This window comes from Pyrus communis, chromosome 15, assembly GCF_041283825.1.
Source record: "Pyrus communis isolate YQ-2024b chromosome 15, ASM4128382v1, whole genome shotgun sequence".
Classification (NCBI taxonomy): domain Eukaryota; kingdom Viridiplantae; phylum Streptophyta; class Magnoliopsida; order Rosales; family Rosaceae; genus Pyrus; species Pyrus communis.
The window spans coordinates 352,480-369,070 of NC_142579.1; the positions used below are offsets into that span (position 1 = coordinate 352,480).

General features: G+C 35.9%; 2 protein-coding genes across 5 annotated transcripts; one reads left to right on the forward strand and one right to left on the reverse strand.

Moving 5' to 3' along the window:
• Positions 1 to 449: 449 nt before the first annotated feature.
• Positions 450 to 7,366, reverse strand: LOC137713761 (protein root UVB sensitive 6). Of its 2 annotated transcripts, none has more exons than XM_068453112.2 (13): positions 6,422 to 7,366; positions 6,096 to 6,194; positions 5,828 to 5,941; positions 5,024 to 5,095; positions 4,814 to 4,924; positions 4,620 to 4,739; positions 2,611 to 2,712; positions 2,458 to 2,530; positions 2,257 to 2,340; positions 2,069 to 2,133; positions 1,884 to 1,985; positions 1,600 to 1,782; positions 450 to 939 (listed from the first exon to the last, which is right to left on the reverse strand). In XM_068453112.2, exons 1-13 carry the CDS (start codon positions 6,803 to 6,805, stop codon positions 883 to 885), a joined length of 1,566 nt encoding a protein of 521 aa, XP_068309213.2. In that variant the 5' UTR covers positions 6,806 to 7,366; the 3' UTR covers positions 450 to 882. The 2 variants fall into 2 exon arrangements, with proteins under 2 accessions (XP_068309213.2, XP_088543129.1); XM_088687003.1 differs by having other exon boundaries at positions 6,400 to 7,295.
• Positions 7,367 to 9,994: 2,628 nt separating this feature from the next.
• Positions 9,995 to 14,983, forward strand: LOC137713770 (uncharacterized). 3 transcript variants are annotated; one of them, XM_068453145.2, is made up of 9 exons: positions 9,995 to 10,279; positions 10,946 to 11,014; positions 11,304 to 11,388; positions 11,526 to 11,815; positions 12,359 to 12,441; positions 12,546 to 12,621; positions 13,044 to 13,229; positions 14,105 to 14,233; positions 14,559 to 14,983. In XM_068453145.2, exons 4-9 carry the CDS (start codon positions 11,684 to 11,686, stop codon positions 14,727 to 14,729), a joined length of 777 nt encoding a protein of 258 aa, XP_068309246.2. In that variant the 5' UTR covers positions 9,995 to 10,279; positions 10,946 to 11,014; positions 11,304 to 11,388; positions 11,526 to 11,683; the 3' UTR covers positions 14,730 to 14,983. The 3 variants fall into 3 exon arrangements, with proteins under 3 accessions (XP_068309246.2, XP_068309224.2, XP_088543130.1); XM_088687004.1 differs by lacking the exon at positions 11,304 to 11,388 and adding an exon at positions 14,399 to 14,445 and having other exon boundaries at positions 10,028 to 10,279; positions 11,696 to 11,815; positions 14,559 to 14,697; XM_068453123.2 differs by lacking the exon at positions 11,304 to 11,388 and having other exon boundaries at positions 10,022 to 10,279; positions 11,696 to 11,815.
• Positions 14,984 to 16,591: the final 1,608 nt, after the last annotated feature.

Consider the following 16,591-nt stretch of genomic DNA (forward strand, 5'->3'; position numbering starts at 1 on the left):
TGTTTCATATTCTTTCATAGTGTTTCATGGTGTCGGTTAGTGATTTTTCAATATTTGTCGAAATATAAATATTTTTAGGTTAAAATGTTTATAAAATTAAATTAAGATAGTCTACATAATTTTTTCTTTTAACAAAGTTACTTTAAGAAAAAAAATAGTCTAAATTCATTATTTAATGATCTGATGCTAAAATTTTAACCCAGAAGGATTGGAGCAAAAAAGCTGTTTCTGGGTTAAAACCTAAATTTTCTAGGTTAAAAATTTTAGGTTTTAACTCAAGGGTTGGAGATAGTCGAAATGAGACTATCCATTTCAGCTGAATATGCCATGTCTTGGCCCTCCCAAACTAGGCCAGTTGTAGACAATTTTAGGACTTTTTACTCATTTTGTTTTTAGTTTTTCATTTTTCTACTATAAGTAGAGTACAAGAATAATGAAGAAATGATGAGTGAGCAAGGACAAACGCAAAATTCATTGATATATAAGGATTTCATGGTTCCTACAGTACTATTTATTTGACAAAGGCAAACTCGAAGAAGCTGAGACGGAAAAAACCTACGACAGCAAAACCCAGGCCAAACTCTACACGGAAGGAAGAAAAAAAAGGTGGATGTCACCTGTCCGTTAGTACATCATCTAGTTACGACTCAAAAGCTGCACCATGCCATCTTCATTTAAGTTTGTTCCACCGAGCAAAGCTTGGCACAGACCTGATCGGCATAACACAAATGGTTCCCGCAGCCTCAGCGATACTGTGGTAATTCTTGCCTTCTTTACAAGCTTCTGTTTGTATGATTGTTACAAGGATTAAAACTACCCATTTTTCGAACATCAAAGCCAACCTTGCAGGGAAAGGGAGTACTGGTATATTGTCCAAATTAATCAGTTAATCAGACGAGCTCGGCCAGGATTGAGATGTGCTTCTGACATCATCCATCCCTACAGGAAAATAGATTATTACTACGTTTAAAACAAAAAAAAATGTGCACTACTAATCTTTTCAAACAACTATCTGGATGAAAAATTAAATAAAAACTGAATGGGGGTATATTATCGTAACAAAGTAGAAAACTTTGGTAGTTTCCAAACACAAAATCCAATATCCTTATCCATTGCAACACCGAAAACAATAATGCTTCCATAGAGTATTTAATTGTCTTGGTAGAACACAGTTGTTTCAGTAAGTCTATATTGAGCCGAGAAACCACTTAAAATAGACACTATGAATTTACACCTAAGTCATTCAGTCCATTCGGAGACAACTCCAAGTTGAGATATATAGTTATGCAGACAGAAACATTTGAACCACATCCATTGCATCATTGAATAGATCTCAGGATGTTAAAGTTGACAGTGCTCGTGTCAAACAATTTGCGATCTATATTGTTAAGCTAACAATTTTATAGCATAAATTTGAAAAGGAATCAACCTTATCAATCAGTGACTGATAATTTGACATGTTATATTGTTTGGCAAGATATCATTTCCCTTTTATATATTTGTTTGACAAATGTGGAATCTATGCGCTTACTATAAGGCACCTAACTGGCCACTGAATGTCACAAAATGATGAAATTAAAAATGTTAAACATCAATTACCTGCTCTTTAGCTTTACTCTTGAAAATCCCATACTTAGTTGAGACCATCTTACATGACTCAACAATGCACACCTCCAGATCTTTAGCTGTGGGCTCAAATTTTAAAAATTCATCTTTCTTCTCCTTCTGATACATATGCTGACTGTCGTATGATGATTGCATGAAATATAGAAGTACCTGAGCCTGTAACACAGAGTGATATAACATCTTATATCCCCTATACAAAGGAAAAGAAAAACCTCTTCAAGACACCAAAGACCATATAAATAAGCGGTATATCTCACATGAAATGCCGCCTTTAGTATGTCATCTGACTTCGCTTGATCTTTGAACAATGCGTACACTTTACCTTTTGAAGGATTATATGTCACAACATATCTCTCTTTCTGTCATCAATCAAGAAATGAAATATTAAAGAATATATGTTAGGAGTATAGGTCAAGCTTAACCCCTCTTCAAAAGCGCTTACCTCAAAGAAGGGCTCTATCGCAAGATATACACTTGGCTCTTGGAATGCATCTTTAAATCGTGGTCCTGGCACTCAGTAGAAAAGAAAAAAAAATGAATTAAAAAAAAAAAAGAGAAAATCTCAAGTCGAACAAAGAAACCAGAAAATCATGATTCATAAACAAAAGAACAAGATCTTCACAAACATACCGAGAACAACAGGCCCATCTTTCACCCAGGGAAAATTGAAAACATTTTCCTTCAAGTTCCCTTCCTGCAACGACGGCACTCGCCCTAGAAATGGGGGGAAAAAGAAAGCACAATTACAATATATATCTGGAAAATACACTCAGGAAAACTATTATGCATGATGCCATGAGGGGAATTCTTCGGTAGAACATCGATGCTAACCTGTTTTAAGAAAGGCATCTACTGCCACACTGAATCTTGCTCGGTTCAAGGTGTGCAGTACTACAGATTTAACCTGGAAACAAATTACTTCTATTAAACAAATGATACATGGAAGCATGTAAAACTAAATCAATTTCACTACTGTACACAAACCTCTTGGTAGGAGCTGACAACGTATCCACATGAAAGGAGCGCAAATGTAGTTATCAGTGATGGATTTCTTTTTGAGATTAATATGCTTAGGCCAGTTCCCAGCTTCACAAGGCATATGTTCACAATCATCAATAAAAAATGATTAAATTTCATGCATGAAAGTGCACATTGGAACATAGAGACTAATTAAAAAATAAAAATCTGTAGTACTGTTATTCTTTTACATGAAACAGGAGCTTATAGGCAAAGAAAACTAGAACCGTTAAAGAAGTGAAAAAGAAGCACAAAAAACAATGATAAGTCATCCACTTGGGAAAAACCAACTAAAAACCACAAGACAACTAAAGGTATATAACACAAGGGTCAAGCCAAATTAAGATGAATCACACTTAGAATGAATTCAAGGCAATATTAATAATACGAGACAACAAGTTAAAAAATTCTGTCAATCCCTACCATTTAGATTCCTCCTACAGGTTAGATCCTAAGACACCTAGAAGGTGAGAATAAAACCATACTTATCCCTAAGATGGAACACCACAAATAACATTGTTTCTGTGAAACATAGATATTGCAAACAACGTTGTATCCCACAAATCCTATGTGCCTGATATATAGGAATGTTTACATACAAGGAGACAAATTGCAAACCTATTTTTTACTAATTTCAGTATGGCTAGGATACATAGCACCATAGGGCATGTTTTCTGGCATATTTTCTGTGAAAAGTTATACAAGCAAAGTTATCTATCATGCCTCAATTTAGGTCAAAATAAGATAAGACCTAAGAGTCTGACTCAGGCAATGACTTGTTAGTCTCATTTATTATCTAAAGGATTTATTTAGAACTTACTTCAAAGAAGGATATGGTTCTATTTCTTTGATATCCTAGACAAGAATAAAATATAGTATTACCGTAGAAACAACATTTTACCGATAGATATTGGTGATAAGAGTTGATAATATGCTCTAGTCATTTAAGCAAAAAAATAATAGGCATATATTGTCGTAGCACTGGTGACACATAGTAATAGTGTTCAAATAAACTTAGCAAAAATTATTTCACTGTTTTCCTGTACACATTGGATCCTGTGTGCATAGGTCTAACTAGCAAACTCAAAAACCTTTACGCGAAACAAAGAAAATGCGCACACACCAAGTTTTACACAATATTACAATACATTTCAACAATTGATTTTTATCTTGGTCGACCTTAGATCAATAGGGATGATCATGCACACAAAAAGACACACCAAAGCTAAACAGTCTCAAAAGCCAACAAGTTAATGGAACATGGGGGCATAACTGGGCAAAAATACCAATGACTGTAGGTGTACTGGACATAAGTGGACTAAAACAATTTCATTTCATGACAGCATAACTGCAATGGTAAAAACAAAGGATTTGTAGAATGTGTTCTATATACCTATGTATAATATTAAGGCTTTTTAGCCAAAACGTTCCCTGAGATTTGCATAACTCATCACTTTGGTCCCTGAGATTTGAAATCAATAGAAGTGGTCCCTGAGTTTGTCCACCATCAACCATTTTGGTCCTTCCATGAAAAATTATATCAAATAAAGACCAAAATGACTAAAATACCCTCAATGTAAAACAATGGGGCAAATGATTTGACAAAAATTGAGGGTGTTTTTGTCATTTGAGCCCTATTTAGTGGAGATTTTTCATGGAATGACCAAAATGATTGATGGTGGACAAACTCAGGGACCACTTCTATTGATTTCAAATCTTTGGGACCAAAGTGAGGAGTTATGCAAATCTTAGGGACCATTTTGGCTAAAAATCCTAATATTAATGCAAGTGTAAAATGTATGAACAATTCTAGCAAAGTAAACAACACGTATCAAGCTGTTTCAATTTTGGATGGTTAATATCTACATGTGTACTGCATCAACTACTAGACCAATGTGCTCATATGGTTCACTGGTACAATGTCCAGATTCCTGTAACACATAATTATCCTACAAAAAGAAGTAGGGCAAGCATACCAGATCCGCAATATTGCCAACACATTCTCCTTTAGCTGTCACATCTCCAATGTTTTCTCCTTTTGCAAACGCTTTGTAAATTGGTGTTCGAGTTGATGTTGATGTTACAGCAGCAACATTCTACGAAAAACAAAAGAGGATGAGAGGTTGTAAAACTGAGATGGAATACATTAAGTTATATGAGAATGTCAAACCTTTGCCACATTCGCCGCACAAGCCAAAGGAAGAAACAGGTGCGGGACAGCTGCAGTTGCCAACTCTACTCCTGCACCCAACTCCATGAGAAGATCACCAGCAAACCGCAACTAAAACACCACAGCATTAAGAAAAGGTGAGTGAGCTATTGTGAGTTATGTAGCTGGAAAATATTGTGCAGTACTATGAAGTTGGCAAATATTTCTTACCTGTTTTAGATCATAATCAAATTTCTTTCCTTGTCGGGCAAAAAGCATTTTTCCAACCCGCCCAGCACCATCCTAGACAGAAATTTATTAAGTAGATTAAATTCGTTCTGTTATACCATATGGACATTAGAAGAAAAAACTGTAGTACGAGGCACTAATGTAAACTCTGATATATACACTTCCAAGTTTTGGACCTTTCGTATCATTAACTAAACTCAAAAGTACAGTTCAAAGTCAACATGCCTCAAAAAGTTAAAATCACAGGAACAAATTTGTATGCTTGACTCTACAAAAACATATTTCAACATTACTTCAACAATGAAAAGAGGCACAACCCAAAAGAAACACTGGCTACCAGACTGTTTAGCATGCAACACTTATCCAAGCGGATTCAGATTCTAATCATGACTGCAGTCACAAGAGTAAGAGTAAGTAGGTTTTCGCACTCATTTGTGGTGCTGGATTCAATTGAATATCTAAGTCACTAACTAACATAACTCCGACAGTCCTTCACCTGATGGCAACAGGTTGTAAATGGGACAAGAATATGAAGATCTCCTAAAAAGGGCTGATATAATTGAACTCCTCCCTGGTGTGGTCTTATGTGGAAAATTGTGTAACATAAAACTTAGTAGCCATTGTCAACTATACATTTCACACAAATGTGAGTGCAGAAAGAAGGCATATTCTCAAAAGCATCCTTTTGCAACCAAAAGAAATGAAAACCACAGGAATGTTACAATTTTTTCTTAAAAGTCAAATGCTTTAAAATACAAAAGTTGCAATGCGATCAAGAAATAATACCTTGAGAATCCAGTTGATAGCAACAGCCCCAGGAGCAGCTGTATTTCTAGAGACTCCAACTGAATTCAAAAGGGTTTGTGTTGTAAAAACACCCATTGCGCCACCAAAGAAGTGCTACAAAAAAAATAAATAAACAATGGTTATTTTTAATATGGCAATCAATTCTACCAAGGTGATTGAACCATGCTTTTAAAGAAGTTGGAGCAGCTTTTACGGCAGGGATGATAAACAGATGATAGAAAATAAGTTTGTATAAAAGTATATGTACCTTGAGAGCTCTCCATGTCATGTAGGGGACATAGGAAGGGATTACACTATCAGGGAAACCTTCGGGGACAACATATGACCTTACGAAAGACATCAAACCCTGCACCAAAAAATCCAACACACGAAACTCAGAAGAATCTTCAGCAATTGGAGAGAAAGTAATCAAATTTTGCAACGGCTATGAATGATGCATAAATTGCACACAATGTCAATGCTTATTACGCAACTCAGCAGAGAGGTTACACTTGTTGGATTCTTAAGTTGAGAAATTGTATTGAAACAAAGCTAGAAAAACAGAATAATACGTGGTTAAAGTAGAGTACGGACGTCGAGAGGGGGTTGGGGGCTGTGCAAGCTTAGGGCGCGAAAAGAGCCCTTCTTGAAGGTGGTTGCAGCAGAGGAGGAGGAGGAGGAATCGGGCTCGGCGACGTAGTTCCATCGGCGGCCGTCAATCTCCTCGCAGCAAATCAATCTGAAGCTGGATCCCACGAAGTCTTGATCGTGGTAGAGCAGCTGGGGAAGCTGATGCTTGGGGGCTTGGGTGTCCAAAGGCAGAGCCTGGGAGGGAGCGGAAGAAGCGAGGTTTGCACTGATACGCAGCGTTTCACGGACGAGCAGGCGCGCGTCCTGGGCGCTAGTGGCGGTGGTGGTGAGGGTTTGATTGGTGGAAGAAGCAGAAGATTGCTTGAGTTTCAGCGGCGGCGGAGGCATTTCGCATTCCTCTTGTTTCTCCAAGTTATTACTCTGGTGGTAATTGGTGCTAATCAAAGTAGAATTGGGAATCTGGGATGGATGGATGGATGGATGGGTGGAGATGTGGGGGGCCTGGAGGGTTATATAATTTTGGCTTTGGGTGTCGCTTTGGAATTAACGACTGAGAAAATTCAAATCTTTCAAATCCCAATTGGCAATTGAGAAGTAACAAGAAGGGATGGATGAAATGAATGCGAGGAATAAGAGGCAGGTGGCCTAACAACAACACCACCACTCGGACTCAGCAGCAGCAGCAGCAGCAACATCAACATCAACATCAACATCGACCACAAATGGATTTTGAAATGCCATTTATTACACCGCAATGCACCGCAATGGAGCAACTGATGAAACTTCCGAATCCTCCCCCACCCCTAAACCATGTACAAGTTGTAACCTAGGCGAGCGAGGCACCTGTGGAGAGTGGAGAATCTCATACATATCGTTCGTTCATTCCACGCGCATCGCCACCGTTGTTATATCCGATATCCGAGATGGCTTTTGCGTGGGACCTTCCACTCTGCGTCATGTGTTCTCATCTGACTAAACTAAACTATGCGGGACCCACCCAAATCTCACTTTATTTGCTACACTGCATTTACACGGTTATATATTTTCTCACGTTGATAGTGTTCATTATCTTATTTATTATTATTAAATTAAATTAAATTTGAGATTTGAGTATAGGGTTTAGTTTAAATTTTAAAGGAAATGTCAATTTTTAAATATAAAATTTAAATTTGATGACCTATGCGACACTTTGACATCTTTCTAAGTTTTACACTTCACCAGATGTATCAAATTAAAATATTATTTTATTATATTATTTCTTTTCATAATTTCTGTTTTATAATTACAAATTTGATTACATTATTTTCTTTTTGTTATTTTATTCCAATATTTTATTTTCTTAATTTCCTAGATAGCATGTACACCAGAATAGGCATCTGAATTGATACCCAAGATATGAAAAACTGAGGCTTCTGAGCTGCAAAGTAATTTAAATCAGCTCGATAAGTTTCATACCTAGATAACTTCAAGCCGTCCGTTTTTCTTCTTTTCTTTTAAATTGGATTCTAAACAAATTGAATCGATACAATTTCGCATAGCCTCTTCCCTTTGATTCAAATGCATTGCAAGATTCAATGGTCAAATATTCAGTACTCAAATACACACCAAATCCTAAAACCCATTTGCAAAAAAGCTACATAGGCCTAACAAAAAGAGAACGAGGAATTACTGGCTGGAGAGAACCCCAAGCTTCAAAGATTTGTGGCGAAGTTGGGTTTTCTCTAAACCAAGAAGCTGGGTTTTGCAATTTGCAGACTGATATTTTCAGGGTTGGTGAGGGTGTGGGAGGAAGATAAATGTTTTCAAACAATAATAAAATTAATAAAAAATATTTAATAATTAATCAATAAAAATTTGAAGCTGCTGTCTATTTTGACAGCAAGGTGAGAGCTGCCATTCCATGTTATGCCACATCATATTTTGCTTTTCGGTTGGAAAATAATATTGCTGCTTTATTTTAGTGTTAATGATGATTTGAATATTTTGACTTCTCATTTGAAAATACTCTTGGTCTTCTTTTATAGTTGTGCGTGTGCGTCTGTGTAAATGATAAATTTCGGTAACTTGCGGAGAAAGAGCGGGGTGGATGGAGATGAGTGTTTACGAGAAGTGTTACATCTTCGATCAAGAGCTACAGCGAGCGGGGGCTTGTAGGTGTAGTACGTAGTAAAGTAGTAGTAGTTGAGCTATCATCTCCGTTGTATCCATAGATAAAGAAGAGAAGTTATTATGCTGTAAAAATCAAGAGCCATGAGTTTATATACCTTTTTTTTTTTTTTTTGAGAAAAATATAGTACATATGTACTGTTATCTAAGCAAAAAAAAAAAAAAAACTTAATAATTATTAATTTATCAATAAATTGGTATCTCGCTAAATTAATAGAATTTGAGTAGTCCAAAAGCTTTTTTTTTTTTTTTTTTTTGAACAAACAATATTATTTATCCTAAAGGGAGGAGGGTGGGCTTAGTATGGCTAACAATAATGTGGTTCAAATTCGCCTTTAGTGAAAATCGAATCTAAGATCTATCACTTACAAGTGAAAAGGAATATTACTAGACTATAGTACCAAATGGTAGTCCGAAAGCTATTAAATTAAAGAAGTTATACTGTATGCATCTTGTATTTCTGACTTTCCACATTCAATATATAGACGTATCACTAATTGTATCCCCTTTTTCTATTTTTTTTTCCTAGAAAACTAGGTCAATCTATAAGTGATTAAACATCACTTAATACTATAGTATGGTGAAATTCTTCTTTATTTGTAGGCGAGAGATTTTATATTCAAATTTCATAGATGACGACTTTAGAATCAATTTGTTCCCCTTACCGTTAAGTCTAAAATATATTGTTGTATAAAAAATAAACAATGAAAAACAGAAGTTAAATGTATGGGCCTAGCCCAAATGAAAGTATTTGGACCCAACCAAGGCGAGTCCATTGATTGAGTCTCCTTATAAAGGGAACTGATCTAACGACTCTTGTTTAGATGTGTAACTTAAATACAAACTTTTGATTTCCAGTAGAAAAAATCTATTACGTCGAAAGGAGAAGTAACAATATTCTTTATTCATCCTTACAAATGGGGCTTTATTTTTTGTCAAACGATGGCACTAGTGGGTTAAATTATTAATTATTTGCACTTATGATTGGTTCCATCCATCCCCAACCCTAATGAATCGAGTATGAAGGGGTCAGTCAGTCAAGTGGTTCGGGTTCTTGATTGGTTCCTATTCACCTTCCCCTCCCCCCGCTGCGCTGTAGTCCATTAGCAGGTAGGGTGGTAAACTTTGAGGGTGCTCACCTCCTCTTCAGACGTGTCCTCGACAACTTGGCTACTTTTCAATCTTCGCTTTTGGGGGAGAGGGTGATTGATTGCTGGGTAGAGAGATTAGTGGTGATCGAACCCGTACTAAAATGCATACACATAATTGCTGTCTGCCACTGCTAAAGCATCATCCGCTTATAAATGAGGCTCTTTAACAACCCGGCGATTGTCAGTGGGCCTAAGTGACCTATTGACCCAACAAGAGATATTGGGCCATTAATATTGTTTGAGGGTCCCAACACCTTTTGTTTTCTTATGTTTTGTTGCATCGATTGTCTTTGGTCGGTCTGGTTTCGGTTTTTGGAGCATCCCCTTTCCTTTATACTTCTTCCGATTCCTGCCTCTGTTTTCAGGTTCCTTTTTTCTTCCGATTCCTGCTTCTGTAAAAAAATCGCTCAGAACCAACCAACAGGTATTATCTCTGAAAATTTGAAAACTTAAATAATAAAAAATGGAAGGAGAAGGAGGAGAAGAGCTCAGCATACAGGAGCTGACCTCCAGTCTCTCGACGTACAAAGATCAGCTTCACCAGGTCCCCCACTCCACTCTTTTGTTCTTCTTCTTATTTGTTTCATCTGTTTTTATTCTTATTACGATGGTTAATTTTCACCGTTGCACTCGATATATGCTGTGACTGTGATTAGGGTTTATTTGAATTACTATTCAATTAGGGTTTTTCTTACCATTATACCAATTATGATACAATTAACCTGTTTAGGTTTATGCACTCCCGTCTCTTTTGAAAACAAAACACTTTCCTCCAGAATTTTGATTGATCTTGTCTTGGTAGCAAACCAAACTAGAGAAAGGGAGAAATTTTGAAATTCTGGTATTTAATGCGTGCGGTTAGTGATTTCACTTTAGGAATTGAGTCTACATAATCTACTATCTGTCTGCATCCGTGGTTATTTAATACAATAGAAATTGAAATCATTGTACTATTCTATATGTAATGTATGTGTATTCGGACTTTTTCTCTATTTGTAAGCCATGTCCAAATGTATACTGTGAATAATTTTCAGCTTGTTTTGTTGTTTTTAAATTGTGGGAAAACATTTATTATTCGTACATCAAGGTTGAAGTTTCTTCCTTTGCCATTGAACCTCGTGTATAATGTTTATGTACACCAAGTTTCTCTCTTTGTATTCTCTTGTAGATATGTTTTTTTTGTAACGATTTCTGTGATCCTCTGGATCAGGTAAAGGAGCTTTTAGCTGATGATCCTGCAAACTCTGAGTATGCTGACATGGCAAGAGAGCTCAATGAGGTATCTGTTTTGTCTGTTTCTTTTTGTATAGATATTTCATGTACATTTTATCAAATCATTCGCGATTTCGATTCATTCCTAATGGAACTCTCCTTTTTTTTTTTTTTTTTCTTTTTTTTCTTTTTTTTTGTAGTGTATAGGTCTCTATCTTAATGTTACTGTGTGAAAACTGAGGCAACATCTTCTCTGGGCCTTGGGATGACAGCCAATTGTAGTTACTATTAGAGGGATATCTAGGTTTTCAATGCATTATCATTCTTCTTTTATTTCTTCCTTCTCTCTTTTGAAGGAATCATCATGTTGCTCAAACTAGCAACGCCAATTAACTGCTATGGCACCTGTGGAGGTTTATTTTCATTACAGGGTTGAATAAGGTGAGGATGGTTTGTGTGTTGAATAAAGTTCATACACTCCAGAAATCGGAACTCTGGAGAATTTAGAATTTAGAAAAACATTAGATCCTTAGAGCTTCATCAAGTAGCATGTTACTTCTATCTTGGTTCCTTTGCAGGTGTGCTATGTATGGTGATGGTCAGCTTTCACTCTCTTTCACCTGATATCCGATGTTCACGCTGAGATTCTAAGTTTGAAATTTGACAATAATTTTCTCTTTACAATGTAGCGTCTATTTGTATGTATGTTGTTTAAATTTATGTTTGGGCTTAATTTATGATAATGCAGGTAATTGCTCTGACAGAAGAACTACTTGCAACTGCAAAGCAAAATCAGAATTCCGGATTAGGTTTCGGGACAAGTGATAGTGCATCACCTAGTTTGCCTCAGACTCAGAGGAATGAAAATGTAAGTTGACATCCTCATGAATTTCTTTACTTTCTTTTTCTTTTTGTGTTTCTTTGTTGTTCTTGTGAGCGAATATATGCTTTGACAAGGTTACTCCTACAATGTATTCTGTGGTATGTGGCTATGGAGAAATATGCTTTTCTTTTGGCTTAGGAATGATTTACATGAACAGTGTTGTTTCTCAAAAGGCGCAGCACTGGGGTTCTGTATAAAAACTTCCTGCTGTTTGCTCAGTATAAATTTCAACTTCAGAATAACTTCAAACCATACTTGGTATACCAATGTGGAATTTTGTTCCCACATTCATTGACCTTTAGTAATGCATGTTATGAAGCTGCTACCACTGTAATGCTTTTTGTGGGGTTTATCTATAGTGCATTTTTGTGCTCTTTTCCTTTATATTAAACCCATTTCAAATGAACTTTTCTGTTGACCCAAACAAAGCTGATATTACTGTTATGACTGTTTTCTTATGTTGGATTTTTCCCGTTTGGATCTTTCTTGTGTCCTGTTGTGGTTACATTGTAATCATTCCTCATGTAGGATTCAGGGAATATTTCCGTTTATCATGACAAGTTTCCTGTTGGCACAAAAGTTCAAGCTGTTTGGAGTGAAGATGGGGAGTGGTATGTGAAATAGAGATGAGTTTCAGTAGATTTGTGTTTCAATTTTCTACACTTGCTTTACCTTTCTTTTCTTTTTGTCTGTGGTTGATTAGTTGAATGTCCAGGTATGATGCCACGATCGAGTCTCTTACTCCGAATGGGTACTTTGTTACTTATGAGAGCTGGGGGAATAAAGAAGAGGTATGATTTATCAGACATATTTGAATTGATATGCTTTTACTTAAGTAAGACATTCTTCTTTGAATTTTTAGGTGGTTGTCTCTAAAATCTTGTTTATGATATTTATTTTCTTTTATTGAAACATATTTTATTCCAGTAGAATGAAGTTTTATCTGGTCATATAATTGACATTTTGAATAACAATGAGTGATGCTTTACTTGCTTCTTGAAAGTTATGTCGCCTATTATTCAATTTTGAAATGAACATATTTTTCCAAATTTGGCGATGAAGTTAACTTAATATTTGAGGTTGTGGATCCCTTTTTTTTCCCCGTAACTGGTTCCATTTGTTGTTGCATGTCCTTACCTTTATTTTGGCTCATAAATCATTCTTGTTTTAAAATGTAATTGTGGTCTGCCATTGTTACTTTTTTTTACTTCAGGTGGATCCAGACAATGTCAGACCAATTCAAGAAGGGGCTGTCAATGCATTGCTGGAAGCTGAAAGGGTTGCTGAGGCCACAAAACAAGCACTCAAAAGGAAGATTGCGCAAGCTGCTTCTGTTGATTTCCAATCACGAAGCTTACCAGCAAAACTTCGTATAGAACCTGATGATCCAGAGGATGTGGTACTTTATCTATCTATATCTATTTTGTTGGTATCTTACCGTACAAAAATGTGGATGTGGTAAAATATTCATAGGACAAAAATGTTAAATCTTAAATGACTCAATTTTATTACTGTTGGCCTTCCACAGTGTGCCAGAATTTTTGAGTTTGATTCCAGTTTATAGGAATCAAACTCCTTCTGCTTGAAAATTTGAGTCCTGTAGGAGGAGTCATTCCAACTATTGAGTTCAATATTATGGATCCCACAATTAATAGATAGAAATCACATTTATTAATCCACAGCACTGTAGGGATGGTGTTACAGGAATCAAACTCAAGGTATCTGGTTTCTATATTCAGGAATCTAACTCACCTGAATCACTGTAGAAGGGTGTATCCTACCGAAGTTTTGTAGTTTTCATATTGTTTAAAGTAGGTAAAAACACTATAGCAGGAACCAACCACAGAAGATAAAAATGATATTTTGTACAATGTTATAATTAAATTGTGCTTACGCTAATCTACACAAAAGCTGTTAATTATGAAAATTGAAGTTTCTGTTAAGAAGTTTCTTTTTTGAAACATGCAACCAGTCATTTTAGTAGAATAATAAGATATCAAATTTTGTTATTGACTCGACATGATATAAATTTGATTCACTTTGTTAATTTAGAAATTTGGTAGTTTTTCAGTGCATTAAGTGATTTAAATTTTTTTTTTCTTTGGTCTCAAGGATAAGAAATCCGACTTGTAGTACTAGTTTGGTAGCAATCAAAATTATTTTTTGGTCATCTATTATTTTCTTGAACCCTAGAAGTTGTGGTATAATGTTTTAAAATGTGTTGTTACAACTTGTTTTTTGGGGACTAATTCTTGCCAACTTCAAAATCTACAGAAAATCACCAAACGTAAAAAGATACATGCTTTTAAGTCAAAGATGAGGATGGAACAACTGGAAGTTACACAGAATAAACGTCAAAATGCTTGGCAACAATTCCAAACAACCAAGGGCAAGACTAAGAAGGTATGTTAGCTTGACATTTTGAATTTCAATGTGTTTGCACTATTTCTTTGGTTGGTGTTTTTCAAGGAACAAGAATATCGGTTGCTTTAATTTGTCTGTGCACCTCTGGAGTGTTTCCAAAATTTTACATTCGTAGTATTTTCTTCCTTGTCTTAATCAAAATAGTGTTTTCCAAGACGGTGAGTTGCCTGAAGTGTACCTCATCACAAAAGGTGGACGCATTACAGATTAGACAAACTGTTGCCACTGTCTTATTTTAAACTTTTCTTCTTTTTTACGAAATGCTTCATTACTTATCCAGAGGTGTAACTCGTTACATTGTCAGATTGGTTTCTTTTCTGGACGCAAGCGTGAGAGCATCTTCAAGTCTCCTGAGGATCCTTTTGGGAAGGTTGGGGTGACTGGAAGTGGGAAGGGCTTGACAGAGTTTCAGAGGAGGGAAAAACACTTGCATCTCAAAGGGGGAACAGGTGAGAATGATGAAGAGGCTCCTTAGCTCCCTACTGTCTCCCTGCACTTGCATAGCGACGAAAAAGAAAAAAGAAAAAAGAATCTACCCTGATCTCTCAACTTGGTCAAAAGGTTTAGTCGTAACTTGTTAGCTCAAAACCTGTGGTATGCCATTGCCATATGTATTGTTCTTACCCTCGTGGTTATTATTGCCATAACAGTCGTCTTCCCACCCCTTGAGTTTGAGTTGTAGTGTGTTGGGCGTTTATGTCGTGAAATGAAGCAATGGTTTGATTCCCACCTCATGTTTTTTTTTTAGTAGGTTTCTGCTCCCCCCAATCGTGTTTTGCTCCTTACAAAAAACTCACGTGACTTGAACCGATTTTACATTCACTTTCCGTGCACTCTGAATAGACTTAATAAGATACTTAAAACTCTATTTGAGAAGGCTACTTCCATGTCAAACCACCGTTGTCTAAGAACAAGCCACTCAACAACGTCACCCCAGGATGTATGACCAGCATTCTCATCATCCTTTCTCCTTAAACTTTCTTTGTATTGCCTCATTCTTCTCCTTCCACCTTGTGTCGGTAACATGAACAAAGTTGCTAATGAATCAATGTAGTTAGTGGTGGGTGTAGGTAAAGCCCATCTGCGTATGGAGTTGCCTTTTGGTTTTGGGGATGGGAGTGGAACTCCTTAGACAGACATTCTAATCTTTTGGCCAACATATTTATGTTTGACACCGACATCAAAACATGTTTGAGACATGTCTGTTTAATTGTACAAAACTATTATTATTATTATTATTATTATTATATAGATTGGATGGTTGACTAGCAACATAAAAATGGGAACAAACTTCACTGATTGTACAAAAGTATTAAATCTCTGTCCCTCACCGTTCTAACTTTGCCCTTTTTGAACATTTTTTTTATAGGATAATGAGTTGATTCTCATCTTGTGAATAACGTATTTTGATCGTACAAGTATTATAATCGGAATTGTTCAATTTCTTGATCTTTCATTTCAAGATGATCCTTGCAAGAAATCATTTCAATTAGAGATCATTTAGTCATTCAAATGTACATAACAAATCGACGGTGTGGTGTGGATACCAAGTAACATTTTCATGATGAACCGTCCATTCAGTTAATGCATTTAGATAATTAAACAATCTTGAATTTGAATGATTTTTGTAGAATGCGTTTAGATAATTAAACAATCTTGAATTTGGATGATTTTTTGTAGAAGTAATCTTCAAATGAAGATTAATAAATTTAACGGTTCCGATGGTTAGTCAAGATACGGTAATCACAAATGAAAAATATGTGCATCCACACATAGAAGATGCAATAAGGTTTTATATATTATTGATCATCATGTTCCATATGCATGCATCACCCCAAGGCTCATGGTAGTTAGATTTCCTCTACAATCTACAGGAAGAGAGGTGGAGCAAATCATCACTCCACTAGGCAAATAGCAATAGGTAGGCGAGCACTCGTATTTGCCTTTCTGACATTCAGAGAATCAAAGGTTAAAGGGATATCCTCCTTTCCCTTTGTTAATTACACAAATTCCTCGCAAAGAAAAAAAGTCAACATCTTTCGTCTTAATTTTGAATGAGTATCCTTGTCGGATCATGTTTGTAAGGATCCAGAAGATCCTTTAATCGTGTTTGTTTATGGTATATCATGCAGTTAAAAATTATTTTAAATTATTTATTTAAAATTAAGCATAAATAGTATCTGATGAAAACTGATCACACGATTTACGATAAACGGATACGATTAAAGGATCTCCTAAATCCTCACAAAGAGAGGATCAGGAGAGGATCCTCATTCATTAATTTGGCACCGACTCAACGCATGGTTCTCCATCTTAATTAAATATAAATATCATGTT